Source organism: Aythya fuligula, chromosome 11, assembly GCF_009819795.1.
Source record: "Aythya fuligula isolate bAytFul2 chromosome 11, bAytFul2.pri, whole genome shotgun sequence".
Taxonomy (NCBI): Eukaryota; Metazoa; Chordata; class Aves; order Anseriformes; family Anatidae; genus Aythya; species Aythya fuligula.
Genome location: NC_045569.1, coordinates 2,959,525 through 2,977,132, shown reverse-complemented (window position 1 = coordinate 2,977,132; position 17,608 = coordinate 2,959,525). Strand labels below are relative to the sequence as shown.

The window sequence follows — 17,608 nt, the reverse complement described above, 5'->3', positions numbered from 1 at the left end:
AGAAGAATTTAATTGATAATAATACAAAGACTCAAAACATCATTTTACTGTGGCTTATGTTTTAGGCAACTTTGTTATGAAAGGTGAACATCAACTTTCAGGTTCACCATGATTTGACTTCTACCTAACTGAAATTGCCGCACTTTGGCTCAGGACAGTAAACATAAAGTAATCAGTCTATTAATGCTGAACCAGCTTCATGTTGGAAAATGTAATTTTTAAAGATAGAGAAATCCATCATTGAGCAGGTTTGGGGCTTTAGGAGAGAAAAGGCTTTATCCCCCAATTTCTGCTGAGTCTGAGGAGATTTGTTCTCCCACAAGCCTGTAGTTGCTCTCCACTTCCCTACATCTGGAATGTTTTGATGCCAGAGAAAAACTACAGCACAGCCAGTCCTGTGGCATGGAGCTTGAGCTAACAAGGGAGTATACTGCACAATATACTGCAAGCACATCACATAGAAATATGGACACACATGTGTCCATACAACAATTTATGGATCATGGACATGCAACATGTATCTTGCTGCATGTCCATACAGCAAGATACACTATTGGAACATGTAAACAAAGCTCAGAGTGATGAACTGTTAACTACTGATGGCTGAAGCTGTCAGTAGAAGGATGAAAGATTTGATGAACCTTATACTCCCATTATGAGCAGTTCAGTTAGAGCTGTTTAAGGTAGTTGTGAGATCTGGCACTCAGCAGTTTCCTACTCCAGTATGTAGAGCTATATAGGTCACAGTACAAATATGAGAGTTCATGCCCATATGATGTTAAATTCTACGGTAACAGAAGGAAGAGTGAAAAGGAAGAAACTGCCACATCAGAGTACATGAGTGCAACTGGTTCCCAAGCTCAACACATCCCAACATTTAGCCATACCAATGTTCAGAGTTGATAACCGGATGTTTTTTTGACGCAGCTCTAGCTTTTATTAAACAGAATTTTGTAAGAATTTGGGATGAGTGCTGATCACAAACATAATAACAATGTGACATGATTCTGTATTAAGTTTTGAATAGTTCTGACTCCCTGACTTGCTAGTAACCTTTTTTTCACTTTTTGTAAAGAAACCAAAGACCATTACTGCTCATAGCACCTTGGACAAACAAGTACAAGAAACCACTAACCCTGACTTCCACCCAGGTCTGAGCTCTGTTTTTTATAATTTTTTTTTCATGAGAAACTAGAATTCATTAGGCAACATTTTAAACACTGTTGAGCAGTGAGAAAATAATGGCAGGCCTAAATTAGGTCATCCAAGAAAAAAAAAATCTGTTGTACGTATACAGTATTTGAACTGGAAGGAGGTCTTATATAACTCATTTACTCTAAATGTTAAAAAAAAAAAAAAGTCAGAAATACCAGTTTTAAGTTTACCTGTTTACTTGTTCAAAATAAGAAGTATGCATGTTATGTACAAAGAATTTATATATATATACACATATAAAAGCTTAAGAGATAGAAGATGTATGAAAGACCTAACACAGGAAGAAAATGAATAACATTATTGCAAAACATAAGATTTCAAGATCTGCAGTTAGGCAGGACTGTGAAGAAGATAAGGGGATAAGGGATAAATGAATACAGATGAGAAAGACACTGAGGGGGATTAGCCAAGGAAGAAGTGGTGAAAATGAGGATGCAGACAAACAGGACAGGGTGAAGAAACTCTAATCACTCTGCAGCTCTGTGCATGTCTTAAGGTCCTGTCTTGGCAGTACACTCCTCCTAACAGGAGTATCTGGCTCCTCTCTACAATTTTTCCTTAAGAGCATAAGCAAAGCAGTGTGTTGGGCCAGTACCATATGGGTTTAGTGCCCATTCAAAAAATTAACTTGAATTTTGACTGAACTTGGTCATACTGAACTTCAGCTAAATTCTGTCACTGCTCAAAGAATCCCCAAAACACATCATTTCAGTTTATTTGAATCTTGTAATTGTTTTCTGTTCCTAAAGATACTAAAACAAACAAACAAGCTCTTTACAATTCTTACAAGCCTACACACACACATTCTACCTACGTTACTTTTTCTGATACCCTCTTATTCTTCCAGGGGTCCTCTGAATTCCTTCACTGTGAGACCTGCCTGATGTTCCTGTGAGTGACCCTCTTCATCATATTCCCACTCTCTGGTGTTCTAAGGGTCCAGAAGTTTGCTTCTGCTAATGAGACAATAATGTCTTTTCCAGGGTCTCTCACATCACTGGCATAGTCTATTTGCAGATGCTTTTTTAAATAGTCCTCTAGGTAATCTGTTATTTCACATCTGTCAAACAACTCATTTTTTTTTCAGTTAGCCTATATTTTTTGGTTATGTGTATAATTTAAAATGGAGATCGTGATGTGCTGCAGAAGGCAGCACATGAAAGTGCTTCTTTTGCTTTTCAAGTATTCCCTCTCAGTGCACAGAATCAGACTATGACTGCTCATTTACAGATTCAGAAATGAGCTGAAAATACTACTCTGCCAGTACCTCACATTGCTCCAAAACAAGCCCTCTCCAACACTTTAATTTGCTTCAGAAATGAGACATCTAAATTGCAATGTTTATTTCAGAAATCTGTGTCAGGTCACAGGCACATTTAACAAGAAGGTAACTCCAAAACTCTCCAGATGTCTAGGCTCAGGAATCAATCTTCATTAATGTGCTTGATCTCTTCTGCTCAGTACCTAGATATCAGACATGGGTTCTCTAAAATTAGTGGCAAAACAATTCTTAACATCCTTAGTTAATGAGACAGGTTACAAAACCTGTACATTTGAAGACAGACAGACATTTGAGATACTACTCACATCAGCTACTCACAGCAAGTTAAAAGTGATCCTAAATACAATCACCTATCATTACAGTTAGGTTATCTACTGTTAATCTATCTACTGTGTTATCTATCTAGGTTATACTTGTCAGTATAGGACAAGTCTTGAACTCATCCTAGGTTTGAAGTGTGCTTTAATTATTGATGAGTGCTTAGAGTACGTGTGTGATCCATAAGGTAGTTTAAAGTAAATATGTAACAAATTTGCCCTGAAATTAAAAAGCAATTACCTGGAAAACTTCTAAAATCATAATTTTCTAACACTTTTGCATCTCACTAAAGAAATCCTCTTATAATTTAAGTCAGTTTCCAAGAGAAAGATCAGGTCATTAATTATGCATGTACAAACACCTAAAGAAAATCCCACCACTTATTTGTATTTATATTCTTTTTTTTTTTTTTTAATTTATTTTATTTATTAATTATTTTTTTTGCTACTTTAGAGCATCACTGCAAGTCTCTGAAGTATTAAGGACATAAGATTACAGCACAAGTAGACAGTGTGATGAAACAAGGTTTTAATCCCCCCAAAAGCTAGGCTAAAGAACTAAATAATTGCTGGATTTTCTAATTTATATAGAATCTGGAAGAGAAGAGATCCAGCTGGGGATGGGAGGCAGGAGAGGCACACTGAAGAGAGTCTAGGGCTTCAATCTTCATATGAGGGGTCCTTTTGTATCTGCAGCCTTTCAAGGCCAAGCCAGGAGACTGACTTCCTGGTCTTTCTCTAGCATTAGACTCTCTTTAAAGTATTTTCTTGCTGGGTTTATATATCACAGTCTTGCATTGGTATAGTGGCATATATTGATACTTAAAACTCCTATCATGCTAATCATGTTCAAAGTGCTTTGCAAACATTTCTCAGCATTCCTAGAAGGTAGATCATTAAATGCTATTATCTAAATTTTATAAAATTGGGAGAAACTGCTCTAGTATACACAGCAAATTTGTGTATAATTTGTGCAATTGCATGGACCTGGACTAGAACTCAGCATTCCCAGTTCATAGTGATAATACCAAACCTTCATTCATTGCCAGTATTTTTCAGAAGTGCTTTTAAATACCACAACATGAATCTGACAAAGATGTGATCAAGCTACCTACTTAAGAAAATGTTTCAACATGCCTCATGTTTTCTACAAACAGGAAAAACAATAATTTCCTTTGTATAAAATAAAATAGTGATATCAGATTATTTTTGCCAGTTTCAGGTAACCTTAAAGTTAATAGAAATCTCATCAGATCTATTTACCACATGCATTTTGAAAAATACATGTAGAGGAGATCAGAACTATCTTTTAAAAATTGACACCAAAATAATTAACAGCTAATTGTATTACTGACTTACAATTTCCAAAAATCTTTTAATAGACCTAAAGATCCTTAGTGCGCGAGTAACCCTAAGTTGGAAATAAGAAGGCACTAATAACTCCACTCACTCACAGAGTCATACTTCTGGTGTATGCTCTGCCAAGGGGACTCAGCAGCAGTTGCTATGTGAGAAAACATTAATATTGTATCAACTGCCCTCAGGAAACAAGATGGACTGTGGAAATATAGTTTGGGTCAACATTTTAAGTTCAGGGAGATCTCTTCTGCAGGTTCATCTAATGAGTAAATGTTGTGCTACCATCTTGAAAACAGACCCAAATTGTATTTATTTGTTGTAGGGAAAATTTGAACCTATTGATATAATTTTGTTATGCCCTTACTTAGATCACTGCATTGTTCTACCTGTAATTTGGTTAGTGATGTTGATGACAACATCAGTGTCAAGCAACATTTATGTGAATTTTTGCTTCTCTGTGTCTTTAATAAAATTCTCAAAATTTATAGAACCATGTTTATCACATGCAATAATATCCATGACTCTGAGAGTGCTGATAACCCACGTAAGAAATTTGAAAGCCAATTGGCTTACTAGTACTTTCTAAAATAAAATAAAAACTTCTGACTACCAATTTCAAATTTACTTTCTTATTATACTTGCTGGAAATGCCGGGCTTGAGGTTATAAACAGTAAGTAAACTGGTGGAAAAGGTACAGAAGAAAACAAGAACAGGAAGAGGACAAGCCAAAGTAGGTCACGTAACTTAAAATGACTTAGTTAGATTTTTTGTGCAAGGATTCCTGAAAAGTATGTTGCATTATTTGCCCAGTTCCAAGTTAGATGTTCAGACTAAATTTACTTCCCTTTAATCAAAGTCTGTATGTTATGTTTTATATTAAAATTAAAGTAAAGCATCTTCTTAATATGAAAATGTAACCCATTTCGAACACTGCTAAATGAAAAAACTTTTAAAATTCTTGTATGTCAATTATATTTCTATTTTTACGATGCTGACTTCTGCTACATTTGAATTTTAAAAGTCAGTTTCAAACTTTTTCCAGTACCTTGATATTTTTTTCCTGTAGTTTTTCACACAATCATAATAAAGACATGAAAGAGGAGAACCTTCAAAGTCACCTTTTCAGTTAAGACTGCTCAGTTAAGTACAGCCATGCTGTACTGAAGTAACAAACTACTTGGGCTGTAGGTAAGAGTAAACACTAATGCTAAATAGAGACCTGCTTTATTTCCCAAGCAAAATGGTAATAATAAACCTCCCTTGGCATCAGTAGCTGTTGAGGATTCATCTTCTACAACCATGAGTTATTTTTTGTATGGATAGCAAGAATAACTTTATCACTTTAGAGATTAAAATTTTGGTAAAACGGGCATATCACTTTAAATCAAGTTATAAAATTATAATACTATGGTAGTTAATAAGTTTCATATATTAATCAAGATGTAAAGGCATACATGGGTGATGGAAATTTAAACATGAAAAAAACAATCACTAGCAAAGAATAGGAAATCAGAAATTCCAACTTCTATTCATGAAAGTAGTTCATGAATTTCTCCGTAGGTAGTAGGGATATACAATACCATGGGGGAACTGTCAAGTATAATTAATTCTTCCATGCAACGTTAAGGTCCTTGGAGGAAGAACATTAAACAATTATATATTACAAATATACCCTCTCCCTTTCTAATAGACATCCAGAACAAGAATTCACAATGAGCTATATGAAGGGAAAGAGATGCTCATTGCAATACCAGATGTTGTCATTACATTCTGCAATAGAAAGAAAACGTTATATATTTATGTGCCCTCATACTATAGAAAAAAAAAAATAATTCTTTAAGATGTGCTCTAAAGAGATGGAGAAAACACAATTAATGTTCTGATTTAAAATTCCATAATATCAGCTTTCTATAGTGTCAACGAACTCATTTGGAGTCCTCTGTTTTCCTATGGCTGCAGTAGAAGCAGAATATAACCCTTTTCACTGGCAAACTTTTTACTGGACAAGGTAAGAATATATGATAGGGCTCTCATGTCATCAGGCTTCTAAGCTCAGTGGTGTTGTATTCTAAAGTAATCAGACAGCTACTTCAATATAGACAATGTAGTAATATTTTCTAATACTATTAAAAACAGTTTGCATGAATTATTTATGTTTATAATAGAAGGTTACTATAGCCATTACTGGCATTCTATGATGATTTCCATATTCCTCGGAATGAGTATGTAGCCTGTGAAACCCTCTTCTAGATAGTACAAATACCCGATCCCATCTAGTACAGTTAAGTCTTTCTGGTCCTTGCCACACATAAATATAATAAGGATTAAGAAATGCATTAGTGATAATACTAGTAACAGTTTATAAAATATTTATAACATATCTTAATGCCATTGCATCTGAGCAGCCCTTCAATGAGAATCAAAGGGACACAAAAGACAGAAAGAATTATGTCAGGAACCGGGGTGAATGGAAAATGAAAGCACAATGGCTTGAAACTCATTAGTTTCCTCACACATTCTCAACAGTAGTGTTAAAAAACAAACAAACCAAAAAACAACAGCAAAAACAAACAAACAAACAAAAAACAACAAACATGGTAATACTTACGTCATAGCTTGATAAATATATTCAATTCCATAACGCATTGCAAATTCATCTACAATTTCTTGTGCAGCATCATCAAAATACACCTTCCAGGCTTCATCACCTCTCACTTCAGGGATTTTTACAACACCATTACCTTTAACTTCCGTCAAGTAATGGAATAGATTCTAAATGAAAGAAATTTTTCAAATAGGAATTTTTAGCTTTTAAGTGGAATTCTAAAAATATGTCCAGTATAATCAGCAATATGCTCATTAACTTAGATTTTATTTATTTATAAAAGGCTGGCACCAACAAAACGTCCATGACACTAAATGCAGTTGTGTGTCTCTGTAAGAGTGGGTAGTGGAACTCCGGTAGTATAGGCCTATGATTCAGCACTGTGATCTATCTCACATAAAGTCACCTCAGTGAACTGGCACAGAGAGACTACAAAATAAAGTTGCACAAAAACTTTCTGTACTTTCCTATACGCCCTTGATAATGGATTAAATCATGAAGTTATACACAAGTATTGAATAAAAATAAAATCTCTGAAAGACATACACCAATTCATCAGTGATTTTATTTTTTTAATTATTGATAGAAGTAATCTATATGATTTCTCTACTATACAGAAACGGTTAGTCTTCTTGATGCTAGCAAGAATGTGTGGAGGATTAAATACTAAAAAAAAACAACATGGGAGAGAACTTTGTTGACTCCACCTCCTTTTTTTTTTTTTTTTTTTTTTTTTCTGACTTCAGGCAGTAATGATCTATTGATGCTACACTGTTGTGTCTTTGACTATGAACCTTGGTATGCCAACCAAAAATAAGCTCATCCTGAAGTGTCACAGTAGTTTTTTATCAACGTTCTATTTTTTTATCTTTATTTTTATCTTTATTTTTTCTTTATCTGTGCAACAACTGAATAGTAACTGTTATAATAGTTTGCTTTCTTTAACTTCTCCAACATACCTCATGTAAACAGGTGTACTGCACATGGTAGGGAGCAACTTTCTCCTCTCCTTTTATTTCAACGTTGATTTTCAATCTTATAGCACCAGAGACAGCAGATTTATCTGTACGTTTTTCTGAAGGGCAGAAATATAATGTATTAGTGACGATGAAGAACACAAACTGTCATGTGAAAAACTTCCATTTTAGAGCCAGAAAGTCCTGCTGTTGAGAACAAGATAACACCTTTTAAATAGCTCACATACAGTTCAGGCCATGAAGCTAAACAGGCTGCATAGCACTTTAAGCAACACTTTCTCTTTTTCAATAGAAATTATTTAAATTTTCCATCTGGCATCTGCACTAATTATTATTCTCATTATTAACATTTTACTTATGAAAACTATAGCAACAGCCCAGGCTACTATGTCTTAGAGAAATTAAAAATGTTCTTAAAAGAAATCTATTCCAGTTCAGCTAAGCTGAGTCTTACAGATGAAATTATATAAATAACTTTAGTTATTTAGTTGCTGTCATTGCTGTCAATGACAACTGTCAATGAATAAAATTTGGAATTCATAATGACACTTCTTAATTATAAAATATCTTATTTGTAAAAAATATCTAATCTTAAAAAGGAAATTAAGCAAAGCTTTATTTCCATTGTTAAAAAGAAATCAAATACACATCCATACATTTTACTATGCAACAAAACATTGGCCAGGAAAACAAGGACCATTGATAAGGAAACAAGTGCTTTACAATTTCAGAAAATTATGTCACACAATTCACCTGAAGTGTTTCTGAGAACAGGCAACCTAGATAAAAAAGTTACTGAAAAATTTTTGTTATCAAATGTAGGAGATTAACTTTTAAATGGTTACTTCAGAACACTTATTGCACACTAAGGTTTTCAGAATTAAAGAAGATGCTTAGATTTAGATTAAGGGAAGACATTCTGAGACACACTATCATTGATTTACTTCTGGTTCAAAGAGTGATACTTTTAAGACCTGACCAGACAAGAACTTACAGTCATTAAAGATATCAGACAGCATTTTGAGCTCCAGAAGACTGCCTTGAATTTAAGAGTAAGCATGTAAACACATTTAGCATGTATAAAAGGGAAGAACAAACAAGTTTCATGAATAATGATGGCTCTAAACAATGAAAAACAAGGATGATTAGGTATAGAAAAATGGTATATACATAATCTTACAAAATGTAATAAAGTGAATGCACACAAAGAAAATATTCACTAGTAAAACTTTTTACCATATAATAATACTGCAGATGGACTAGTCTGAAGTGATGGCTTTTCTCGCATTTTTTAAAAAACTTTTATATTAAATTGAAATATTTGTTTTTGTTGTGATTAGTTTGCTCTCTGCAATTATAACTCTGGACTGAAACCCAGAAAATATCTTTTATTTTCAAATTGACCTGTAACATCTAAGATTTTAAAAATTTCATATCAGTACCAAAGCTACATATTTTGAAGCACCAGATCTACAGATGCTGAGATTCTACCTAAAGTTGTTAAAAAACAAAACAAAACAAAACAAACAAACAACATAACCAACAGTAAGAATCGTACCTAAATTATACCATACATCCATTTCTCCACTCAGTGTTCTTACTTCAATTATTGTTTGCCCAAGGAAGTCATCTGATTCCTTTTTGAAATGTTGTTTTACTCTAGATTTGATGTCATCATCTTCATCCCATACTCTCACTTTTATTCTATCTGTAGAGTTATGGCATTCACTGTAAAAACAGTAATAAAATTAAGCACGTCACATATTAGCTGCGTACATTTGTACTACCATCTAATTCATTGTGCTTGAATTCTGTATACTTGCTTAAATTCTTTATGTAACAGAATACCAATAACTGCAATATTGAATGAAATAGAAGTTCATACCATATTGCCAGGGGAAAGCTAGAATTCAATACATATAGAAAGCAAAGAGAGTAACTTGACTGAATTATGTATACATGTGGATAGCATTTATGAATGTTGTAAACTATTGAACATTGAAACTATTCACTAACTTACAATGAGTACTTCTTGGTGCTATTACTCTACAAATATCTTAGGAAAGATACAGTCAGATCAGTCATATTTTTTCATTCATGAATATTCTGTAGTCCATATAGTAGACCACAGAAATAGTGGCCTAATAATAATAAATAATAATAATAATAAATGTAAGAAAATCTTAGAGACAATTTTCCATATGGGGAACAAAATTTTTGAGTAACTGATTTGTTTTACTCTTCTCCAAGACCTCAGTTTCCCTTGTAAGGAGAAGTAGGGACAGATTGCCATGCACTAAAAAACTGCAAATTTAAGTGGCTTATTAAACCCTCGTGAGTTGAGTTAATTTGAAAAGCTTCTGGAGGCATGAGAGTGATCCCAGTGGATAATATTTTTTTGGTCTCAGCTCCAAGGTCTTAGTTTGAGACTCGATTAAGAATTCTTGCTTGAATTCTATTCTAAGCACCACCACTGCTCAATGATCTATTTCAGCAATTCCAGCATTAAAACAGTAATACTATAACTTATCTCCCAACTGGCACCCCTCAGGGTGTGTTCTAAGAATTAATTAGCAGTGGTAATAGGCTTTGGAAGTATAAAGTGCTTTAAGTGCCATTATTACTGTCAGGGATAATCAGTCATTAAAAATGGCATGCACTTCTACCCTGCCTCACTGTGACATCACTCAATATCACAAAAATATTTGTGCCTGTTCATATTCCAAATTTCAACACTGAAGATATCTCTGGTAATTAAAATATATGTTGTTTTGTGATTAGCAAGACTACTGAAATCTGGTTTCCTTTTGTCTTATGGCCAGCTTCTCTGACATCTAGCAAACTGCAATTATCAATTGCGTCTTGTCTCATAATTGGGATTTTTATAAATTACCCCTTCATATGGACTCCCTGGTGTCTATTACAGGGTGAGCTCATATTGAGGGCACTGTTAGTATCTCTCATCTCTGTTTGTCTGTTTTCAGAGAATGTGACAGATGCAATATTAGGGAATCTGTGAGGTTTCTTTGAGTGACTGCAAAATTCAGAAGTTATTGGCAAAGACATATAAAAAAATAGGAAGACAGATGCAGATGGATCAAAGAAAAATCCTTGTCTTAAGAAAATAGGCTATACCCAGAACCAAAGTGTCTAATTTTCCTAATGAGTAGCCCCGAATTACTGATTAACACCGACAGAGTCCTGAATAGCATTTAGTTGTGCACTCAATAGAAATTTTAAACGAGGATTTTCTACTGTGGTATAGGGAGATCCATCACTGGTGAGGCATTTATGTGACCCTCACCACCATATCTGTGTTATTAGTAGAAGTCTTGTTCTTGTTTTGCTTCTCAGGGGGATGCCACCTCAGGGAAATGTACTTCAGTACAAATACCATGTTTTATTCTCCTGAGACAACACATATTTCCCTCTAATGTAGCTGATTAAGCTACATAAGCTGATTAAGCTGATTAATGTAGCTATAGCTGAATATTTGTTCAGATGGTCAGCACCACTGTGCCTTTCCCTGATTCATTCATCTTTCCCACATCTTTTTCTGCTTTAATTTTAGGTTAGTGAGACATGGTGGTGGCACTACCAATGGGTTTATAATCACACATTAAACATCTTGTCTAAACCTTTAGTGATCAGTCAGGTCTGCTTCTATGTGTTTGTAATGTTCCTATTCGAGACCCCATAACTTACATAGACTTGTGATGCTGGAAGGGACAGGGACAGGGTGGATGAATGCATTTTTACTTGCCTGCCCTGCAGCATTGAGGTTGCAAGGAGATTTACTATTAAGCTTACAGAGCTGTCTCTGCATGATTCTGCTTACCTGCCTCGCCTCTCAAAAACAGCACTATGTAAAGAGATACACATCCTGCTTTAGTCTATCTGATAACATCTTTGCAGAACTGTGTGGCTTTACAAAAATGTGGGATTCCTACCTCTGCTTAATCTGTCCAGGAAAACCAGCCCAAAGAATTCAAGAAAATGCAATGTATGTCACTTTCAAAACATTCCATCTTCTAGCCACTCCCTATTACATGCTTAGTAAAAGTGTGCACGAAGGTGAGACACAGGAAATGTGAAAAATGAATTGTTCTTTAGCACAGAGACTGAAGGTACTGATACTTTTGAAAGCTGAAAAATTTCCTCTATATTCAGATAAGATAGATAGTAGAGATAGTTTTAATAATTTATCCACAATCTGGTGTTGCTATAACAGAAGAAATTTTGGTTATTTCTGTTACACTGTACAGGTGGTGCTCTTTAAGGAAATTCTAAGGAAAAAAAAACATCCAGCTGGATACCTGCAGTAGATGCCAGAAAGTCTCCATCAGAAACTCTGGACTGAAATATCTGAAATATGAAGCAATGGTCAGCTTCAACATGGAGATTTCAACTATCATAGTGTCTAAATTACATCAATGCTGTTTGGTGCTAGAAGATACCTTTTCTCATCATTATCCGCTAAAATATACAGCAGCAAGAATGATCAGAGACAGTCTAGTTTGTACAAACACATTTTTTCTTTCCTGAGAGTGACTGGAAATCTTCCCAGGCACGCTCAATTGGATTTTATATCTTTATCTTTAATGATATTTTCAGTATACCACCAGGAAATCTTCAACAAATCTTCAGACAAATTCTAACAATTTAATGATGACCCTTATATTGGCCAAGTGGCAATCATTGTCTTCAGAAAAAAACTCTTCATTGATCTAATTTAAGTCACACAGTGTCTGTTTTCATTCACTGAATGGAGTAAAAGATATCCATTGAAGCTATTTGTCAGAACCACATGATGTCCTCATAACAGCCAAAATAGAAGGAGTAATATAAAATAATCATCCAGTTATATGAAAGACTTCCGGATTAGACAATTGCAGCTGAGGTGTTAACATAATGAGTGGTTGGAGGAAACATGATCCCTTCAGTCTGCAAGGCAATTTGGAGAGGTATGCTTGCTAAACAACACTGACACAAATAAACAGACAGATTTCCATATTTCAGCAATTTGAGTCAACTGCTGAAAACAGTCAAGAAAATCATGAGAGAAGACTTCTATCATTGTGTTGGATGCTCCTGAAGTACCAATATATTTAGAAGTTTGTACAAAACTGAAAACCATACAGCCAACATATTTTTCTCCCCTGTAACTGAGTTGTCTCTTCCCATATCAGACAAGTTCAACTAAAGATGCAAGCAGACAGATGGCAGTAAAAACCTGCCCCTTTGTTATGGGGTTGAAAAAAAAAATCACCCAACACTGATGCCTTGTTACTCAATAAAACAATTAAAAACTATTCTGATATCTCCTTTCTGATAACATGAATTAAAAAAAAAAAAAAGAAAGCCCTTGCTACCTATAATATATTAGTTAAGGGAACATCTGCTGGCCTATTTACTTCTCTAGCTTTTGTACAAAAAATATACATTTCAAGGAAAGGTGTATTCTTCCTGTGGTATTCTTTAGTTGATATTTTACTGAGGTGCATACGGGTGTACAGAAGCTCTCCTGTAGCTTATGAGTTCTCACATTGAAATCTATGCCAGTATCCCAGGTTTCTGTGGCATGGACATTTAACAGAGCATTGCAGGATGTGTTAGTATAAACATTCTGCTAGCCACACAGTCATATTAGGATTATATATGATTCTGCAACCTGAATACTGCCCTCACTCTATCTGCTGTGACAGAAAAAATGCACACTGGTGAGCCATTTTTTTCCAAGTCCTTGTTTGAGAACAGATTGGGAAATTTAAATGAATGTCTTGGTAATATGATTAAATACAAGATTTAAGATTTTTTGTTTCCAGTGTTTCCAGTGATTTTATGGTAGCCATGCTCACATCGCGGCAATTTGCGCGGGCAGGGCGAGCGGGGGGCCCATCGTCGCTCTGTTGCAGCTGCCTCTCCCTTCGGTGCTTGTAACCTGCTTGCATAGAACCTGACCATGGTATCAACCAGGCAGAAAACCGTGGCCTCCGCATCTCGTGTGGCATCTCCAGCCATGGTCACCAGTGTGGCTACTCAGACGGAGGGCTCGGGGAAACATGCAGCTGTCCAGGTCCTGGGCTGCAGAGTGTGCCCCAGCCTTCTGTCGGTCTCTGACAGCAGTGGTGGGTATACCTGTGGGAGGTGTGCCCAGGTTGAAGAACTGCTCAGCCAGGTAGCGGAGCTCCGGGAGGAGGTGAACAGGCTCAGGAGCATCAGGGAATCAGAGATGGAAATTGACTGGTGGAGGTGCACTCTACCCTCTCTGAGGCAGGCTCACGAGCCTGCCACAGCACAGGCGTCTCCTGTTATGCAGAAGACGGAGGTTCCCTCCTCCTGCCAGGCAGCGGGAGGAGACCTAGATCAAGGGGGGGAATGGAGGCAGGTGCCTATTTGGGGTGGTAGGCGAGCCCTCTGCCCACCTCACCTTCTCATCTACCCTTAAATAATTGATATGAAGGACTAGAACAAGACAATCTGAATGACAAAGTAGATAAAAACCCGTCCCAGTTGGAGGGGGCGCCTAAGACAAGGTGACCTACACATCGCATTGCCACATCATCCTTCAGAAAAGAAAGAAGGGCTATTGTTATGGGGGGCTCACTTCTGAAAGGGACAGAGGGACCGATATGCTGACCGGACCCAACCCGCAGAGAAGTCTGTTGCCTCCCTGGGGCTCGGGTGAGAGACTTTGCCAAGAAAGTCAAGCGCCTGGTACGGCCCACTGACTACTACCTGCTACTGGTCTTTCAGGCTGGTAGCGATGAAGTAGCAACGAGAAGTCCGAAGGCGATCAAAAGAGACTTTAGGGATTTGGGGCGACTACTTAGAGGATCAGGGGTGCAGGTTGTGTTTGCCTCTGTCCTTCCGATAGGGGGGATCGAAGCTGAAAGGTGTGCTGTTCACATAAACTCGTGGCTTCGAGACTGGTGTGACCGACAGAATTTTGGGTTCTTTGATCACGGGAAGGTCTATGCTACACCGGGCCTGATGGCACCGGATGGGATGCGCCTCTCTCGGAGAGGGGTAAGGATCTTTGGTCAGGAGTTGGCAGGGCTGATAGATAGGGCTTTAAACTAGAGTCGAAGGGGGAAGGGGCTAAAACCAGGCACGCCGGTGAAGACCTAAGGGATGGTACGCTAGAATCAGAGGGGCTGTGTGCCAGTGAGGTCCTTCGGTCAGATCCACAAGGTGCTGAGTGTAAGGAGGCGCACCTGAAGTGCTCCTACACGAATGCATGCAGTATGAGGAATAAAATGGATGAGCTAGAAGTCCTGGCCCAGTCCCGCAACTACGACATCATCGGCATAAGTGAAACCTGGTGGGGTGAGTCCTGTGACTGGGGTGTTGTGATAGATGGTTACAGGCTCTTCAGGAGGGACAGGCAGGGTAGGCAAGGTGGTGGGGTGGTGATGTAAGTGAAGCAGTGGCTGGACTGTGTGGAACTTCAGGTCGGCAATGGCAAAGTTGAGAGCCTCTGGGTAAGGATCAAGGGACGAACGAATAAAGGGGATGTTGTTGTGGGAGTCTCTTACAGACTGCCTGGCCAGGATGATAGCGCCGATAAATTATTCTTTACAGAACTAAGAGAGGCCTCGAGATTAACTCCCCTTGTCCTTATGGGGGACTTCAACTTGCCAGACGTTAACTGGGAGTGCCACACGGCTGACACGAGCAAGTCCAGGAGGTTCATGAAGCAGCTAGATGATAACTTCTTGGTGCAGGTGCTAACGGAGCCAACTAGGAAAGGTGCCCTCCTAGACCTGTTGCTAGAAAACAGAGAGGGTCTGGTGGGAGATGTGGTGATTGGTGGCTGCCTCGGTCATAGCGACCATGAAGTGGTTGAGTTCAAAATTTATGGTGACAGAAAGAAAAGTGCCACCAAAACCTCATCCCTAGATATGGGGAAAGCGGACTTCAGGCTGCTCAGGGAACTAGTCAGCAAGGTCCCCTGGGAAACTGCTCTTGAAGGCCTCGATGTCCACCAGTGCTGGTCATTCTTTAAGCGATGCCTCCTAGAAGCACAAGATCAGGCAATTCCTAAATATCACAAGTCAGGCAGGCAGGGCAGGAGGCCGGCGTGGCTGACCAGGAACATTCTAATGGAGATTAGGCGGAAACAGAGTGTTTCACTACTGGAAGGAGGGCCAGGTGTCATGGAAAGAATACAGGGATGCTGCTCGTGTTTGTAGGGAGAAAGTTCGTGTGGCCAAAGCACACCTAGAGTTGAAGCTGGCTGTGTCTGTGAGAGAAAATAAAAAGGGTTTTTTTAGATATGTGAATGGAAAAAGGAGAACTAAAGAATACATAGGGCCGCTCCTTGATAGGGAAGGTCTCCTCACAGACGATGACATAGGCAAAGCAGAGACGCTTAATGCCTTCTTTGCCTCTGTCTTCAATGCCAATGATGGGCTTTGGGACCCAGAGTGCCCTGAGCTGGAGGACCGGCACGGTGGGGATGACAAACTCCCAACCGACCCTGAACGTGTGCGGGATTTGCTACTCCACCTGGATCCCTTCAAGTCCATGGGTCCGGATGGGATTCATCCCTGGGTGCTGAAAGAGCTGGCGGACGTCATCGCGGAACCTCTCTCAATTATTTTTCAATGATCCTGGGAATTTGGAGAGGTCCCGGTAGACTGGAAGCTGGCAAATGTTGTGCCGATTTTCAAGAAGGGTCAGAAAGAAGACCCTAGCAATTACAGGCCTGTCAGTCTCACGTCAGTGCCTGGTAAAATGATGGAGAAGATGGTTCTCGAACTTATTGAGGCGCACCTGGGGGACAAAGCAGTCATTGGTCCCAGCCAGCATGGGTTTGTGAAGGGTAGGTCCTGCCTAAGTAACCTGATTTCCTTTTATGATGAGATCACCCATATGGTGGACCAAGGGAAACCAGCTGATGTGATTTTTTTGGACTTCAGCAAGGCTTTTGACACGGTTTCCCATAGGATCCTACTGGACAAAATGTCCACCATACATCTAAATAAAAACATCATACGATGGGTGAGCAATTGGCTAACGGGCAGGGCCCAAAGGGTTATGGTAAATGGGGCTGCGTCAGGCTGGCGGGCGGTCACCAGTGGGGTCCCTCAAGGCTCCATTTTAGGGCCGGTACTTTTCAATATTTTTATAAACGATCTGGATGTAGGAATAGAAGGTATTTTGAGCAAGTTTGCTGATGACACCAAACTTGGAGGAGTTGTGGACTCGAATGAGGGTGGAAAAGCCTTGCAGAGGGATCTGGATAGGTTGGAGAGCTGGGCGATCACCAACCGCATGAAGTTCAATAAGAGCAAGTGCCGGGTCCTGCACCTGGGACGGGGAAACCCTGGCTGCAAGTACAGGCTGGGCGATGAGATGCTGGAGAGCAGCCTAGTAGAGAGGGATCTGGGGGTCGTGGTAGACAGCAAGTTGAATATGAGCCAGCAGTGTGCCCTGGCAGCCAGGAGGGCCAACCGTGTCCTGGGGTGCATCAAGCACGGCATCGCTAGTAGGTCAAGGGAGGTGATTGTCCCGCTCTACTCTGCGCTGGTGCGGCCTCACCTCGAGTACTGTGTGCAGTTCTGGGCACCACAGTATAAAAAGGACATGAAACTGTTGGAGAGTGTCCAGAGGAGGGCTACGAAGATGGTGAAAGGCCTGGAGGGGAAGACGGACGAAGAACGGCTGAGGTCACTAGGCCTGTTCAGCCTGGAGAAGAGGAGGCTGAGGGGAGACCTCATCACAGTCTACAACTTCCTCGTAAGGGGTTGTCGAGAGGCAGGAGACCTTTTCTCCATTAACACCAGTGACAGGACCCGCGGGAATGGGGTTAAGCTGAGGCAGGGGAAATTTAGGCTTGACATCAGG

General features: G+C 38.7%; 1 protein-coding gene across 2 annotated transcripts in view; it reads right to left on the bottom strand.

Moving 5' to 3' along the window:
• Positions 1-17,608, bottom strand: part of UNC13C (unc-13 homolog C) — a 155,064-nt gene that overhangs the window by 69,376 nt on the left and 68,080 nt on the right. For both annotated transcript variants that reach the window (XM_032194741.1, XM_032194742.1), the window contains exons 10-12: positions 9,315-9,484; positions 7,739-7,854; positions 6,783-6,946 (exon numbers count right to left, since the gene is read on the bottom strand). In XM_032194741.1, the coding sequence (XP_032050632.1) occupies positions 6,783-6,946; positions 7,739-7,854; positions 9,315-9,484 (450 nt within the window). The remainder of the gene's footprint in view (positions 1-6,782; positions 6,947-7,738; positions 7,855-9,314; positions 9,485-17,608) is intronic.